The sequence below is a fragment of the Rattus norvegicus genome, chromosome 8, assembly GCF_021556685.1.
Source record: "Rattus norvegicus strain SHRSP/BbbUtx chromosome 8, alternate assembly SHRSP_T2T, whole genome shotgun sequence".
Taxonomy (NCBI): Eukaryota; Metazoa; Chordata; class Mammalia; order Rodentia; family Muridae; genus Rattus; species Rattus norvegicus.
In genome coordinates this window covers 116,264,595-116,280,295 of record NC_141541.1, presented here as the reverse complement: position 1 = coordinate 116,280,295, position 15,701 = coordinate 116,264,595, and the positions used below count along the sequence as shown (strand labels likewise).

The following is a 15,701-nucleotide window of genomic DNA, read 5'->3' as shown; positions in this document are numbered from 1 at the left end:
TGCTTCCCTCTCCCCATTCATGGTGACATAAAGCCTGTGGGCCTTCTGGCCAGCTGGGATTATAGGTCTGTGTCATTATGCCCAATTTCATTTATCACATTTTGAATGGTTTAATTTTTGTCTTTATAAAAAATCATAGATTTAATTATGTAAAGTGAAAACCAGTAGGGAAATAAAAAATTAGCATTTAACCATGCTTTGTGTCATTAGTGTAAATGTCATATTTTGCAGATTCTTAACGCCTTTCGGACGTCTGATGGCTTACCTGTAAAGGAGTTGCAGTTGAAGGAGTATAACACAGGTGAGCTTTAAATGTGCCTGTCATCTTGGTTTAGGAAGGGTCGTGGAGAGATGTCTGCATCACATGCTACTCAAACATTTGTTTTTTAAGAAATCACAAGTAACATTTCCAGAAGTTTCCTGTTGGTGCCTTCAATTAACAAGCAGCTTTAGTCTTAGCTGTCATTCTTTGTGTGGCTGTTTGTCCACACATGGGCGATGAGGATGCGTGTTCCAGTTCTTCTGAGTGCCTGTGAGATATAAAGTGAGTGTCATAGCATCTATCCCTGTTTTATATGATTAAATTATTAAACCTGGTATTTTGTTTTTCACAATGGCGATATGCTTACATTTGAGCCTAGTGAGATTTAATAAGCTTGCTGTGTATGAAGTTTTACATGTCATTGTCTCAAAGTGAAATTTAACAGCTTACCAGAGAAATTGCTTGCTCTGAGAAGAGTCCTGCCACAGCTCAGGTTTGAAATTCATGAATAGATCTAGAAGAGCTTTCTGCTTGACTTCTGTCTGCAGTCTGAAATGCAAAGTATGTTCCAGTATTTTTGAATGGATATTACTTCCTTCAACTCTTACTGTAGGAAAATAGGGAGAAATGAAATACCAAAAACTCTCAAAGTTTTTAATTTTCATTTATTCTTATCCTGACCCCTGTCTCTTCTCCCAGACCCTTCTCTACCTCCCCTTTCCCTCAGATTCGCTCCTCCTCTCTTTCCCTTCAGAAAAGGGCAGGCCTCCCAGGGATATCAACCAAACATGGCAAATCAAATTGTAATAGTAATGGGCACATCCCCTCGTTAAGGCTGTATAAGGCAACCTAGTAGGAGGAAAAGGGTCCCAAAAGCTGGCAAAAGAATCAGAGGGACTGGGGCTGGGGATTTAGCTCAGTGGTAGAGCGCTTACCTAGGAAGCGCAAGGCCCTGGGTTCGGTCCCCAGCTCTGAAAAAAAAAAACAAAAAAAAAAAAAAAAAAAAAAAAGAATCAGAGGGACTCCTCTCCCCACCCCCCACCCCCCATTAGGAATATCACAAGAACACCAAATTACACAAACATAATATATATGTCATATCAACTTACAGGTTGATATGACAGCCTGAGCTTCAATCTTGTGTCATGAACTGTGCCTTCATTAACTATTGACACCTTTAGTGAATAAGAGATAAGTGATTTTTTTTCCTGTGGTTTTTGGAGACATGATTTCCCTGTGCATCCCTGGCTATTTTAGAACTTGCTCTATAGATCAGGCTGGTCTTGAACTCAGCCTCTGCCTCCTGAGTAAAGAAGAGATATCTCAATGCTTAAACAGCTGTATGGTTACTCTCAATCATCTGTAACTCAGTCCTAGAGGATCTAAGTAAGACGTCCCAGCCTTCTTCTGTCCTCTGTGGGTACCAGGCAAATACTCAGTGCATAGATACACATGTAGGCAAAAGGCCATACACATAAATAGAATAAATAGGAATATATGATGAAAAATTATTGAGTACCTACCTCGACATACTCTCACTCTCATTCATGTATGCACACGTGTTGTCCTTCCTCTGCCCCATACACAAATTGTACTTAAAAGGTAGAAAGACAGAAGGTCTGCCTAAGGTATATAAAAAGTTCAATTCCTGTCTGTGCCTACTTGAGACCCTGTCTCAGAACTACTATGACACCTGAATTAAGCCAATTGTTTTAGATTAGGTGATGTCCTGCCAGAGTTGGTGCTAAATAGGTGTTACTTATCATGGGTAGATTTAGAATATATAGAGTTGATCCTTTTAGTTGTATTACAAAGTCAGGTATGATGATACACATTTGTAATTACAGCACTGAGGAGACCAAGGTATAGAATCAAAAGTTCTAGGTCAGTCTGGGAGGTATATAGTAAAATTCTGTCTGTTTACTCCTCCCTAACCCTCCCTACCTCCCTCCTAACCCCTTCACCCCCCCAAAAAAAAACCCATTGAAAACTATCTTTGAAAATTTGCCAAAAAATTTAGTATTTAAGGTCTTTTTAGATTTTGTAATCACAAATGAGATTATACACTCTATACCTTTCATTTGGTGTTTACAAACAGCTTTCTTAGTTATATATTACTTTGACTTATATTCCTGGAAAAGTGTCACGAATGAAATGTCTTTTGATGCTTGGATCATCTTCGGAGTATACTACATACAGTTGGAATAGTATTGAGCTGTAGAAATGAGGAGACTGCTCATGTACATTACAACAGAAGGATTATTTTGATAAAAAGCCAGTTAATATATATATTGATATAAATCTCCATAGAAAGGGGTGAGTTGCTAACATATTCTGAAGTGTGTGTGAGCCTTGAAAACATGGAAAAAGTCAGACACAACTAACCATATTTTTATGACTATATTTTTATGGATATTTATAGTAGAAATAGAAAGGAAATTAGTGGGAATGAGGAGTGATTGCTTAATGGATAAGGGGTTTCATCTTAAGGTGGTAAAAATGTTTTAGAACTAGATAGTGTTCTACAATATCATAATTATACTGAATTATGTAGTTTAAAAATATTACTTTTTTGTATGTGTGTATGTTCCTATGTGAGTTTTTGTGTACCATATGAGTACAGATGCCTGTGGAGGTTAGGAAAGGGCACTGAATCCTCTGGAATTGAAATTACAGATGGTGGCTGGGTGATGGTGGCATACACCTTTAATCCCAACACTCAGGAGGCAGAGGCAAGTCTAATATTCTACACAGTAAGTTCTAGGACAGCCAGGGCTACACAGAGAAACCCTGTCTGATAAAAGTAAAAAAAAAAAAAAAAAAAGGAAAGAAAGAAAGAAAGAAATCACAGATGTTTATGAGACACCATGTGGGTACTGGGAACTGAATGTTCTCTGCAAGAACAATAAACCCGGGCCTGGAGGGATGGCTCAGTGGGTAGGAGCACTGTTGCTCCTCCAGAGGACCCAGTGGTGTTTGTAGCTCCAGTTCTAGAGGATCTATGGTACCACATATGCATGTGGTACACACATATGTGTGAAAGGAAAATACCCATACACATATGTCTTTTAAGTAAGTCTTTAAAAAAGAACAATAAACACTTTTAACCAATTCTAGACCTGCACTTTTTTTTCTGGACAGTGTCTCGTGTACCTCAGGCTAGCCTCATATTCTATGTATAACCAAGAATGACCTTGAACTTGGTTTCTACCTCCTAGGTGGAATCATGGGTATCCACTACCATTGCTTGATTTCTGCAGTGCAACAGTGAACCCAGAGCATTGTGTATTAGCCAAGCATTCTATCAACTGAACTCTTTATCAGGAGTCTTTTTTTTTTTTTTTTTAAAGTGGTAGGATGGTGGTGGTGGTGGTGGTAGGGTAGTAGACAGGTTCTTACTAAATAGCTTTGATTATCTGGAACTCTCTTTGTAAACCAGGCTGCCTTCAGACTCAGAGACCTATTTGCCTTTGCCTCCAAAGTGCTGGAATTTGAGGCTTTTGCCACCAGGCATACCCTGAAGCATACAGACTTTTAGAAAATGGGTATTGGGTTATGTATTCTATTTTCCTGAACAGTTTGTAACACCTTATAATTCAGCTTTTGTAAGGGTAGCTATTCTTATGCTCATGGGTTCTTTTGGCCTTAAAATGTAAAGAATTTACTATTCTGTTAGCTTTTTAAAGATTTATTTCTAAGTATATAGGTATTTTGCCTATGTATATGAACTTGCACCACATGTGTGCATTGCCCACAGACTGATTACAGTTGATGTGGCATTGAATGAGGACCATCCTGTTCTAGGATTTGGGGATACAGGAATGGAAGGAAGACTTTAGTCTCTATCTAGGACCTCAGTTGTTAGTCATTTTGCTCCAGGTTTCTTCTCTTCTGTATTGATCCTTGTCTCATTACTCTGTCTCTCCTAGAAGGAAGTCTGTTTTGTCCTTGAAAAAAACAGATTTACATTTTTTTCCTGATTGGTTGTTTTGTTCACAGGGGGTTTGAGGGAGGTAGGAGGTGGAGTGAGAATATGATTTGAGTAGATCAGGAGCTCTTTGAAAGGATACCCACTCCCCTTTGACTTAAGTAGCATCTTCAAGTAGATTGTGCTGATTTCTTCTCATCTTTTTTTTTTTTTTTTTTTGGTTCTTTTTTTCCGGAGCTGGGGACCGAACCCAGGGCCTTGCGCTTCCTAGGTTAGTGCTCTACCACTGAGCTAAATCCCCAGCCCCGATTTCTTCTCATCTTGACTCCTTCATTAGAGTAAGCTCTCTAAGGTAGGACATGAGCCTCCATTGTGTTTACACAGTACCATTACTGCAAGTAGAATGGAAATAAATTGAAAAGAAAGTTTCTTAATGCGTATTTCCCTGGATGCAGAGAACTATAATATCATAATCAGGACAAAATGACCCCTGGGACAAAATTTAGATTTTGAAATAAAAACCTGTTTGCTGTGGTGATGCTTATATCTTACTACCTAGAATCTCAGTACTAAGTAGGTTAAAGCTGGGGTTCCTGGGGGGTTGTAGCCAACTTGGGCCACATAGTGAAGTCAGGGGTAGTCTAAGTAGTCTATATAGTGGGATCTTGTATCAGAAAAATCGGAAAAAGGAAAACAACATTTTTTTCCTTTATCTTTTTATGAGGTGTAGAGGAACAAACTCAAGGTCTCATATGCTAGGTAATGTTCTACCACTAATCCATATCCCTACCTTTCCTATTTATTTACTTGTTTACTTATTTATTTATTTATTTAGAATAACCAATTGTTGTAGATGGAAAACTAAATAAAATAGAACCTCATGTAGTTTCAAAATTTAGCAAGTAGTCTTTTCTTTATTTTCCTTATTTCATTTGTTCTATTATAGTCCCAAAATCCTTAGATGCATGGTTGAAGGGAAGCAAGCTAAAAGATGCTCATAAAATGTCAAAGTGATGAGTCCTGTGTAGACCAATTTCTTTCTTCTAATATGTTAGTTTGATACAAAATTAGAGATTTTCTTAATTTTAATAAAATAATTTCCTATACCTTTGTTGTGCTATTTCCATTGATAGGAATCTAGGTACCTGAATCATCAGTTCTAATATTTTTCTTCTAAAAACCTGTATTTCCAATTAAATAAAAATAGGTAAATAAGACCTATGGAATCAAGTTTTCTGCAATTTCTCTCAGTCTTGTCTTTTATTCTTTACTTTTTCCTCCCACCTCCTCTCCACCCTTACCCCTGAGTTTCTCTGTATAGCCCTAGCTGTCCTAGAACTCACTCTAGACCAGGCTGGCTTTAAACTCACAGAGCTCCACCTGAGTGCTGTGATTAAAGGCATGCACACCACCGCCCGGCTGTGTGTGTCTGCCTTTCTGATTGAAAATCAATCAATCAATCTATCTTGTGTGTGTGTGTGTGTGTGGGCCCCCCCCCCCCCCCCCGTCTCTGTCTGTTTCTCAAGATAGGGTTTCTCTGTATAGCCCTGGCACTCACTTTGTAGAACAAGCTAACCTCTAACTCAAGAGATCCACCTGCTTCTGTCTCCGAGTGTTGGGATTAAAGGTGCACACACTGTGTCTGGTCCCTGGCTCTATCATGTGCAGTTTGCATTTATAATACTTGCTTCTACAGACACAATTTTGTTTAGAGAAAAGGTTTTATTTAAATCAGATTTTAATAAAATAAACATTGAGATTTTAATAAAATAAACATTGATTTTCCCAATCTTGTAAAGTCCTTGAAAGAAGGTTCGTTGGTTAAGAGTGCTTGCATACCTTTAGTATCAGCACTCTGGAGCCGGCCAGAGTTACATAGTGAAAACCTGCCTCCAGAAGACTCAAGTTCAGTTCCCAGCACCCATATTGGTTACTTCATTATTGCCTGTCACTCAGCTACAGTGGTTCTGATGCCTCCATGGGTGCACATAAATGCACATACGGGGGAAGAGGGGTGGACAATAAAACTAAACAAAATCCTATTCCTTTTGCATTTTATAGTTGGTGTATCTTATTTTGGGATTGTTGAAAGTTAACCAGTTAACCTTAAGCAGGAAGTTCATCTGGGCTAATGTTATTTGAATTTTTCTAGATCAGTTTGAAGGTAGGGTTGCCATCTCATTTACCTAAACAAAATTTTTGTTACAAAGGTGGGCCTTTTGTAAACTAACAATTGACTTTAACAATCTTGGATTGACTTTGTTGTCATTGTAGGATCAAACCTTGCAGGGACAAAAACCAAAACTTAGTTTTTGAGTTGGGTTGGATATTACTTATCAGATCTTTGGTTTCTTCTGTCCCTTATCCCTCCACAACTACCTAATTGATTTTCATAGATAGTTTTTGGTAACTGAGTGATTAATGAAGATGGAGACAATTTGAAATTTTGTTATTTGTGTGTGTATACACATATAACACGGGCATGTCACAGTGCTTATGTGGAAGACAGGACAACTTGTGGGAAGTGTTTCTTCCTTCCGCTGTATAAGTCCTAGTGTTCAAATCAGATCATCAGTCTTGGTAGTAGTGTCTTTACCTGTTGAGCCATCTTGCTAGCCAGGATTTGAAAATACTACCTTTTTTTAGAGTTTCTTTTCCTTGTTCTGTTCTTATCCTTGTTAGCTACCTAAGAAAAGCATATGGAATATTTATATTTCTAGAGGTTTGTAGTATTTAGGTTAGAAAATGGAGTCAGGTGTGCTTATTTTAATAGTTATGTAAGAACCTTTAGCCTACCAAGATGTCTTTCTAGAAGGCAAACATTAATAAAGAGGTACTAAAATAGATATTTTGTCACTTCCTATGGTAAAAATATGTTTGTGGAATTATTAACAGTATTTATCATCTGAGTCCAAGTAATTCTGAATGTAGGATTCATTGTCAGGTTTCAGAGTATTACTTCTCTAGGTAAAATATCTCTGTGACTACTAGAACTTTTCCTGTGAATTATCAGATTACCATAATTGCAAAATTTGGGAAACTTGAAAATCCCAGGTTATTCCATTAAAGCAGTACAATCATTTTAATTTTTTATATTCAGTTGTAGTGCATTAATCCATTTTCAGATTTTTGTATAATCACCTAAAGTTGCTTGAATCCTACCTCCCATTCCAAAATTCCATACCCCGTTTTCCTTCTCACTGAATCATCATGGAGGTGGGGATAAGACTTGGCTATGGCTTCATTTGGTTTCTGATTCCAAGTTTCTCTGAGTGTGAGCATTTACTGTGGTGGCTGTGCTTGTTATTTAAAGTGATATATTTTTCATACATTATGGCCCTTAAATGCAAGCCAACCTCTTCATCTGGTGTCAACCAAAGGAAAACTGATCTGTTGCAACGCTGGAGGAAAAACTGGCACTATTGGATTTACCTATATTGAAAGATGGTATGTTGTTCTTCACCTTGGGCTCTCCAAGTATAATTTTGACAGTGCATGGTTTTTGTCTTATATGCTGATTTTTGTCTCTAACTTCTGAGTTAGATTCAGTTTGTATTTAATTCCAGTCATTTTTTTCTGTATAAATTTTACATAATTATCCATAAGGATATATTCATTTTAATCCTTTATATGCTATGTATTTCTATATTGCTACATAATTTTTATAGCCATCTTATAATAAGAATTTCTAGTTTTTGTCCTTTCAGAAGAATTGTGGGAACCAATGGAATCGCTTACTGAGAGTGACTACTTTCTAACTGACTTATTTAGCCCACTCACAGTGACTCCCTGTAAATTACAATCGGAGTAATGGTTGTGTTCTTTTGTCCTTAGGCATGTGGGCACTCAGCTGTATTGGGGCTGAATAAATTTGAAATTAACATTATTTAAATCCATCTAGGGTCTTCTTAAAAAGTGAAAGGCTAGGACCTGAGACACATGCTTTAGTCCTAGCTACTCAGAAAGCTGAGGCAGGAGAGTAGCAGGCTCAAGCAGCCTGCGCTACACAGTAAGGTTTAAGGTTAACCTAGAATCTAAAAATACAGGCACTCTTTTGTAATCCCAGCACTCTGTTAGTTCAGGCAGGAGAACTGCTCCAAGTTGGAGGGGCATAGGCAACATGGCAAAACCCCTGTCTCAGAAAACTTAAAGAAGTAAAGGAAAAAAGAAGTCAGCTTGTGCAATTTAGCCTTGTCTAAGAATAAAAATACTGACTGGCTACCCCTGGAATTACATATATACTTGAAACACTAAGTGGACTCAGCAGATGGTGTTTATAGGTTTATGTGTTTATATATGTAACAGTAACAAATAAAAGAGGACTTGGATTTTGGAAGAAATGTGGGGGTGGGGTATGGGAGATGTTTAAGTGAGGAGAGGGGTGGGGTAAATGACATTATTTTGTTTTAATTTTTAAAAATTTTGAATTAACGAGATAGACTGGTGAGGTGGTTCTGTGGATAAAGGAGCTTGCCATCAAGCTTGACAACCTGAGTGTCACCTCTTACACCTACATGCTGAAAGGAAAGAATGATTCCCATAAGTTGATCTCTGAGCCTGATGGTAGAGGTGCATACCTTTATTCCCAGCATTTGGGAGGCAGAGAGAGTTGCATCTCTGAGTTTGAGGCCAGTCTGTTCTACTCTACAGAGTGAGTTGTAGGACAGGTAGGGCTACATAGAGAAACCTGTTTCCAAAAAAACCAAAAATAAAAAAAATAGTTGATCTCTAATCTTTGCATACATGTAAACACACACATGCACATCCACATGCATGTGCACTATAGTTTTTTAAAAGTATATTGAAGACTAAGGTTAGATTGATGGTTTCATTGTAGAGCTCTTACCTAGAATGTAACAAAGTTCAATCCTTAATACTGAAAAAATAAAGAGATACAGTATGGTGGTTAATAGTATCCATTTGAATGGAAACTGCTTGGCTTTAAAAGGCTTAGTGCTGGCATTAAAACTAAGATGTCTTTGAGCGAATTACTTTTCCTTTCTTTGTTTCCCATCAGTAAAATGAATTTAATAATATATACTTATATAATAGTCTTGTGGGGATTAAACCAGTATATGTTACAGAATTTTGTAATAGAACCTTGTTTATAACAGGTACTATGTAACTACTTAGTGTCATTATCTTCTGGCAGTTTCTGAAAATCTTTATGATACAACTATGAAATTTAAATGCAGAGACTATTTGGGATCAAGATTGGGTACCTTAAAAAGACCTACATAATTGAAATTTAAATATATTTTCTTTTGATAGCTACACTTTAGTGCAGCGGAAACTTGAATGATAGGCTTGTAAACTTAGTGTTATTGTAAAGTTGATATGTACAAAGTGATCATTGTTCCTCTTGTAGTCTATATATTTTCCTTCCCAGTGACTTTAGTATCAATACCTGCTTGTTTCTTCAACGAAGTATGAATTGTCGTGCATCTCCTTGTTCTTCCCACAGAGTTTGTGTATTTCTCCGGGCCACAGTGTTTTCGTCTTTGGGCATAGCAAGGAAAGTTTGGGGCTTTGTAATCTGGTTTTAGTTGTCTGGTTTTTGGTGTGGTGTTTTTGTTTGTTTTGTTTTTGTTTTCAGTCACACACACATACACACACACACACACACATACACACACATTTTGGCAGCTGTGGAGAGAGTTTGTTCCCCATACCTCATTAACTCATTTGGGAAATGTTTTTAGTGTTAATTGAAGCAATCAAGAGAATATCTGTTGGTCTATGACTACTCCCTTCTGATGATTATAGACATGATTTTGAGTATTTGCAGTAGAAATTTGATGGTAAAGGATATCTATGCTCCTTGTGTTATTCTTCATTGCTTCCAAAGTATATTTAGAACCATTTACAAAATGTAGAATGTCTTTTATATGTTTTTATATTTTATATATGTGTATGTATATATATATTTATGTATTATGCATGTACATATATATATACACATATAGATATGAAATCTGACAGACTAAGTTTGTTTAGAAAATTCCATTTGAACTGAATAAAAGCAATTTCCATATTTAATAAGTTATATACAAATAAGGATACCAAAAACTTGTGTTTCTTCAAATATTGACTAGTAAGAGGAAATTGACTTTTGTGGTAAGTTTAAGGGAGTTGGAGTTAGCCAAAACTATGAAATTAGGATAGAGACTTTTGTCTCTAGATAGCTCTGGAGGCAGTTGCAGGTGAATTTCTATAACTTTATTAACAGCTCGTTTCACTGAGACAGTTCCAGACAAGCCCGATTTCCTCGGGTAAGACTTTCTCTTTAAAAAAGAGGGGATGGGTCACACACACACCTTTAATCTCATCACTTGAAGCAGAGGCAGGCAGATTTTTGTGATTAAAAAAGGCCAGCTTGGTTTATAAGTAAGTGCAGATAGCCAGGGTTCTTTAATCTTAGCACTTATGGTTAGTGGATCTCTGTGAGTTTGAGGCCAGCCTGGTCTACAGGGCAAGTTCCAGGACAACCAGGGCTACAAAGAAGACTCTGCGTGTGTGTGTGTGTGTGTGTGTGTGTGTGTGTGTGTGTGTGTGTGTGTGTGTAGGGGTTGGGGGCAGCATACTGTTTCTCAGTCTGAGGTAATGCTGAGGTTTTTGGTTGTTCTTTCTAGCTATTTCCTAAACTTAAAGCAAGGGTATACATCATTGTTTAACATTTTGTAATTAAAATAGTTACCAGGTCTAAAATCAAAGTTGTTACCATAAAACATTTAAGACCATTTAATCCATGTAACAAGGAATCAAACCCATTTTACCAAATTTGGTATGTTTATTTTTTAGAAAGAATGGTTAAAATTTGTGATCATATGTGTAAAAATGTTTTGCCTGCATGTATGTCTGTATGCCATGTGTGTACTTGGTGCTTGTTGAGGTCAGAAGATGTCATTTTCGGGGTTGGGGATTTAGCTCAGTGGTAGAGCACTTGCCTAGCAAGCGCAAGGCCCTGGGTTCGGTCCCCAGCTCCGAAAAAAAAAGAAAAGAAAAAAAAAAAAAAAAAAAAAAAGAAGATGTCATTTTCTCCTGTGGGACTTTAGTTTCAGAAAGTTGCGAGACACCATGTTGGTAGTGGGAACCAAACCTGAATCCTTGGGAAGAGCAAGATTATGCTCTTAGCTGCTGAGCCAACTCTTCAGCCCTTATTTTATTTTTGAGACAGGGTCTTACAATTTAGTCCAGGCCGACTTTGAGTTGCAGTTCTCTGTGTCAGCTTCCTGAGAGTTAAAATGATAAGCATATGTCACCAGGTCAACTTCTCTCTGTCTTTTTGCCTTTTGTTGGTTGTACATTTTGAATTTAGAACTTTATACACCACTGAATTAGACTCTAGCCGTTACCTTTGTTTGTGAGACAGTTTTTCTCTGTAGCCCTGTCTGTCCTGGAACTCACCCTGTAAACTGTTCCTTTTGATTCCTCAAGGAGTATCAGTTTTTTCTTGCTTTGCCTACTTTATATTTAAATTTTGCATAGGTTTTATGTTGTATTCTTTCCCCTCTATTTTATTTTTATCTCAATAAATCACATCTATTTTTCTGTTCCGTTTGCATACTATAACTTCTAGAGGTTTCTTTATCTTGTGAGGAAATGAAAGAAACATAGAAGCCACATTGAACAGTTGAGTAAGTGTATCTTTGTAGTTATATGGTAGCAGTATCAGGAACTATGAGGCAGGTGAATGAGTAGAGTTTAGCAGGCTGTAAATCCCATGACTTCCCAGTTTCATGGGTCATTAGAACCTCAGGTCTGAGCTGCAGATAATATTTTTCAGTGTTAAGGTGAAAGGTATTTTATGATGATCCTAGAGTTACTGAACATGCATTGATTACTAACAACTGCCATCTTTCCCTCTGCTTGCTCTTCCATCAGCTTTTTGCATGTAAGCACAATTTTGGATCCAGCTATTTATATTTATGCTTTTATATCTTCCTCTTTTCATAAAATTTCTATTTGGCTTATGACTTGAGTTTGAAACCCAGGGAGGGAGGGTGTTGGTGGTGGTGGTGGAGGTTGTGGTGGTGGTGGTGGTTGACATGGTCTGTTCCCTGTCATCTAGAAGCCCACTGTGGTATCCAGATGTAGTGTCATTCAGTCAACACTTCTTTGAAAGTGGTTTCTGCTTGAAGAATGGTGACTCTCAGCACAGCTTTGGAACAATTGCTTCTCTTTCTTCTCTCTGGATACATTTTTTCAGATACTTTCCTGTTCTTGGTGGCTGTATTTCCAGAAGATTCAGCCTGTCATTAAAATGTTTTGGGTCTCCACGTGAACTTTCTGTGAAATTACTCAGTTCTGTGGTACCCTTTCTTGTTCAGCAGTGATTAAAAAGAGCATATAATCTTCTTAATTAATAGAAAAAACAAAGTGATTTGGAATGAATCCCCAAGTTGAGAAACACCCAGACTTTTCCTTCAGCACTTTTTTCTGTTCGAGGAAGCACTTTTGCCTAGTGTAGAGGAGGGAGGGGATAGATGGGAGGGCTTGTGTTTAAGGGGTTCAGAACAGGGGATATAAGTGTGTCTTTTATGTTTGCAAGGCACTAACACCACTCCCGTCTGTATTTAAATGCTGTCCCCAGGTTACGACTATGGCTATGTCTGCGTGGAATTTTCACTCTTGGAAGATGCCATCGGATGCATGGAGGCCAACCAGGTTGCTTTACACTTCGGTCAAATGATGCTGAAAGGATATATATTTTTAAATATGGGGGGAGGGTTTCAGATAATTTCACTTTGGAAAGGTGCAAGAAGTCTTCATCTTTAGAGCACTCAATACTTCCCGACACCAGTTGTGCAAAGGAACCTTTTTAAAAGCCGAGAGGACTTATTTACAGTGACTAATGGACACAGAGTCTGTTTGAGAAACTAGGTTCCAGTTCCAGTTTGACTGGGTTCCAGAGACTGCACGTGGGAAATATGACAGATCTGGAGTGTGATAAGATGTGTGGGCTCCTGACACACATGATCTTAATTATCTCGGCTCTAGGACAGTTGATGGTAACACACAGACTTAGTTCCCTCAAGGCAACTAACTGGGAATTTTATGGCACTAAGGACCTACCTACCTGTGTTGTTTGAAGGAATGCCCTTGAGGAGAAGAGAGGGATGGGTAGGCTTGTGTCCGTCTCATTCATTCCTGTTCTTTGCCAGTTGGAGTGTTGTCTTCCAGTTGTTGGCTGCTCATGGTCAAAGATGGAGAAAAAAGATGGAGTCGAACTTACTGTTTGAAGTTTTAGAGGAGTTACTCAACTTTCTATCATTTATTGTCATCTCTGTCTGATTGAACCCTGACTAGTAGTTCGAGAGGAATTACTAAATAGAATCCTTCGTGTTAGGATCAGTTTGCTTGAGAAAATCAATTTGCTTTGTCTCAGCTCCTGCATCTTAAGATGGGAGGGCAGGTAGGGATGTAGTTGGACTTGTATGTCTGCCCACACAGCATCTGTGCATCACAAAAGAAGGCTCTCCCAAAGGAGAGTAATTAAATGTAATCTTTTCTGTAGCCTACTGCTTTTTCTTCAGCTTTGTTCCACTCAGCATGATTCATGACATTATTGCCCCCCACCCCCAACCCCCTTTTGAGACAAGGCCTCACTGTGTAGCCCTGTCTGGCCTGGAACTTACAGAGACACATCTGCCTCAGCCTCCTGAGAATCAGGCCCTGTGTTACATAGCTAGCTTCACAGGCCCAGCTTTACTGTTTACTTCTTTGTGGGGAAGGGTTTTCCTGTGTTGGAGTGGAGAGAGTATTGCGGGTTGTTGGTTTGTTTATTTACTTCTAAGGCATGATCTCTTTCTGCAGCCTAAACTGCCTAAAATTAACTGTGTGGCCCAGGCTAAGTGTGAAAGTGTGGTGGTCCTCCTGTTTTGGCTTCTAAGTGCGGGATTATAATTATGAACTACTGTCTTAGTTTGGTTCTTACTGCTTTGACAAAACACTATGACCATAAGCAACTTCAGGATGAAGGGGTTTATTTTAGGTTCCAATTCACAGTTCATCATGAATTTTGAAGTAGGGCAGGAAGTCAAGGCAGGAACCCGGAAAGCAGGAACTTAAACCAGAGGCTCTAAGGGAGTGCTACTCACTTTCTTGTTGCCCATGACTTGCTCAGCCTGCTTTCTTATTCTAAGACCAGTTATGAATTCCTTCCCATAAGCTGGGCCCTCTCAAATCATCGATAATAATTAATAATAACAATAAAGCCCTACGGGCCAGTCTTATGAAGGCTTTTTTTTTTTTTTTGTTCTCTAAGTTTGTGTCAAGTTGACAAAAAGCAATCAGCATAGCTATCTCTAGATATACTGATATATTACACTTTTAAAAAAAGATTTATTTATTTTATGTATGTGAGCACACTGTTACTATCTTCAGACACACTAGAAGAGGGTGTCAGATCTCATTAGAAATGGTTGTGAGCTATCATGTGGTTGCTGGGAATTGAACCCAGGACCTTTGGAAGAACAGACAGTGCTCTTAACCAATGAACCATCTCTCCAGCCCATGTGTTGTACTTCTTAGAAGTAGAAGCACTATCTACTATCCAATCACCAAAGAGGAACTGGATGAGGACATTTTCTTTGATAAGTATTGTTACTGCCTCTCCATCACTAAATCTTTAATAAGTATTATTATCAGAATTTGTATTAACTTCTTATTTTATGAAGAAGAGTGAAAGTTCTATATGATTCTATCCTGATAGCCTCTCTGAAAATTATTAATTATTTTCTTATTAATTTATAAGCAATTTCTTTTTAACAGTCTTGCCATTGTCTCACTATTAGTAGTTAAAATACAGTAGGAGGACCTTGGCAGATGCTGTCCCTTTTGTACTGTTCTTTCCCGAGAATGCTGGGTTTTTGTTTGTTTGTTTTGTTTTTTTTTTTATACTTGATCTTAGCCAAAAGACCAAGAAGCAGTTGTTTTGTTTTTTAAAGATATGTTCTTACAAAAGAAAAAAAAATAGAACAAGTTGACCTGGAACTCTATGGTAGATCACGCTGGCCTAGAACTGTCAGAAAGCCATTTGTCTCTGCCTCCTGAAGGCTATAGTTAAAGGCTTGTGACACCATGCCCAGTTTATCAATGCTTTTTTTTTTTTAAAGATCAATGCTGTTTTTAATCTTAAGAGTGTCATATCAACATTGCCTGAGGATATAACTCAATAATAGAGTTTGCCTGGCAAGCGCAGGGTCCTGATTTCAATTCCTAGCACTCAAAAAGTACTATATATTCAAAGATTAACATTACCTTTTAAACTCCTGTAAAGTATCTAGACCTTAAAGAGTATTGTCTAATAGAGAGAGCATCATTCTTTTTTTTTTTTTTTTTTTCTCTTTTTTTTTCGGAGCTGGGGACTGAACCCAGGGCCTTGCGCTTGCTAGGCAAGCGCTCTACCACTGAGCTAAATCCCCAACCCTGAGCATCATTCTTTACACATGCATACATTCTTGCTCATAGGTTCTGTTGGACCTGGGTCTGGAAAAATGTTATTGGTCC

The 15,701-nt window shown here is 38.0% G+C and overlaps 1 protein-coding gene across 24 annotated transcripts in view; it reads left to right on the top strand.

Moving 5' to 3' along the window:
• Positions 1–15,701, top strand: part of Rbm6 (RNA binding motif protein 6) — a 100,029-nt gene that overhangs the window by 25,700 nt on the left and 58,628 nt on the right. For 12 of the 24 annotated variants that reach the window (XM_087562361.1, XM_087562360.1, XM_087562357.1 and 9 more), the window contains 2 exon segments: positions 232–301; positions 12,784–12,857. The exons of 4 other annotated variants lie outside the window; for them this stretch is intronic. In XM_087562361.1, the coding sequence (XP_087418487.1) occupies positions 232–301; positions 12,784–12,857 (144 nt within the window). 24 annotated transcript variants of the gene reach the window in all.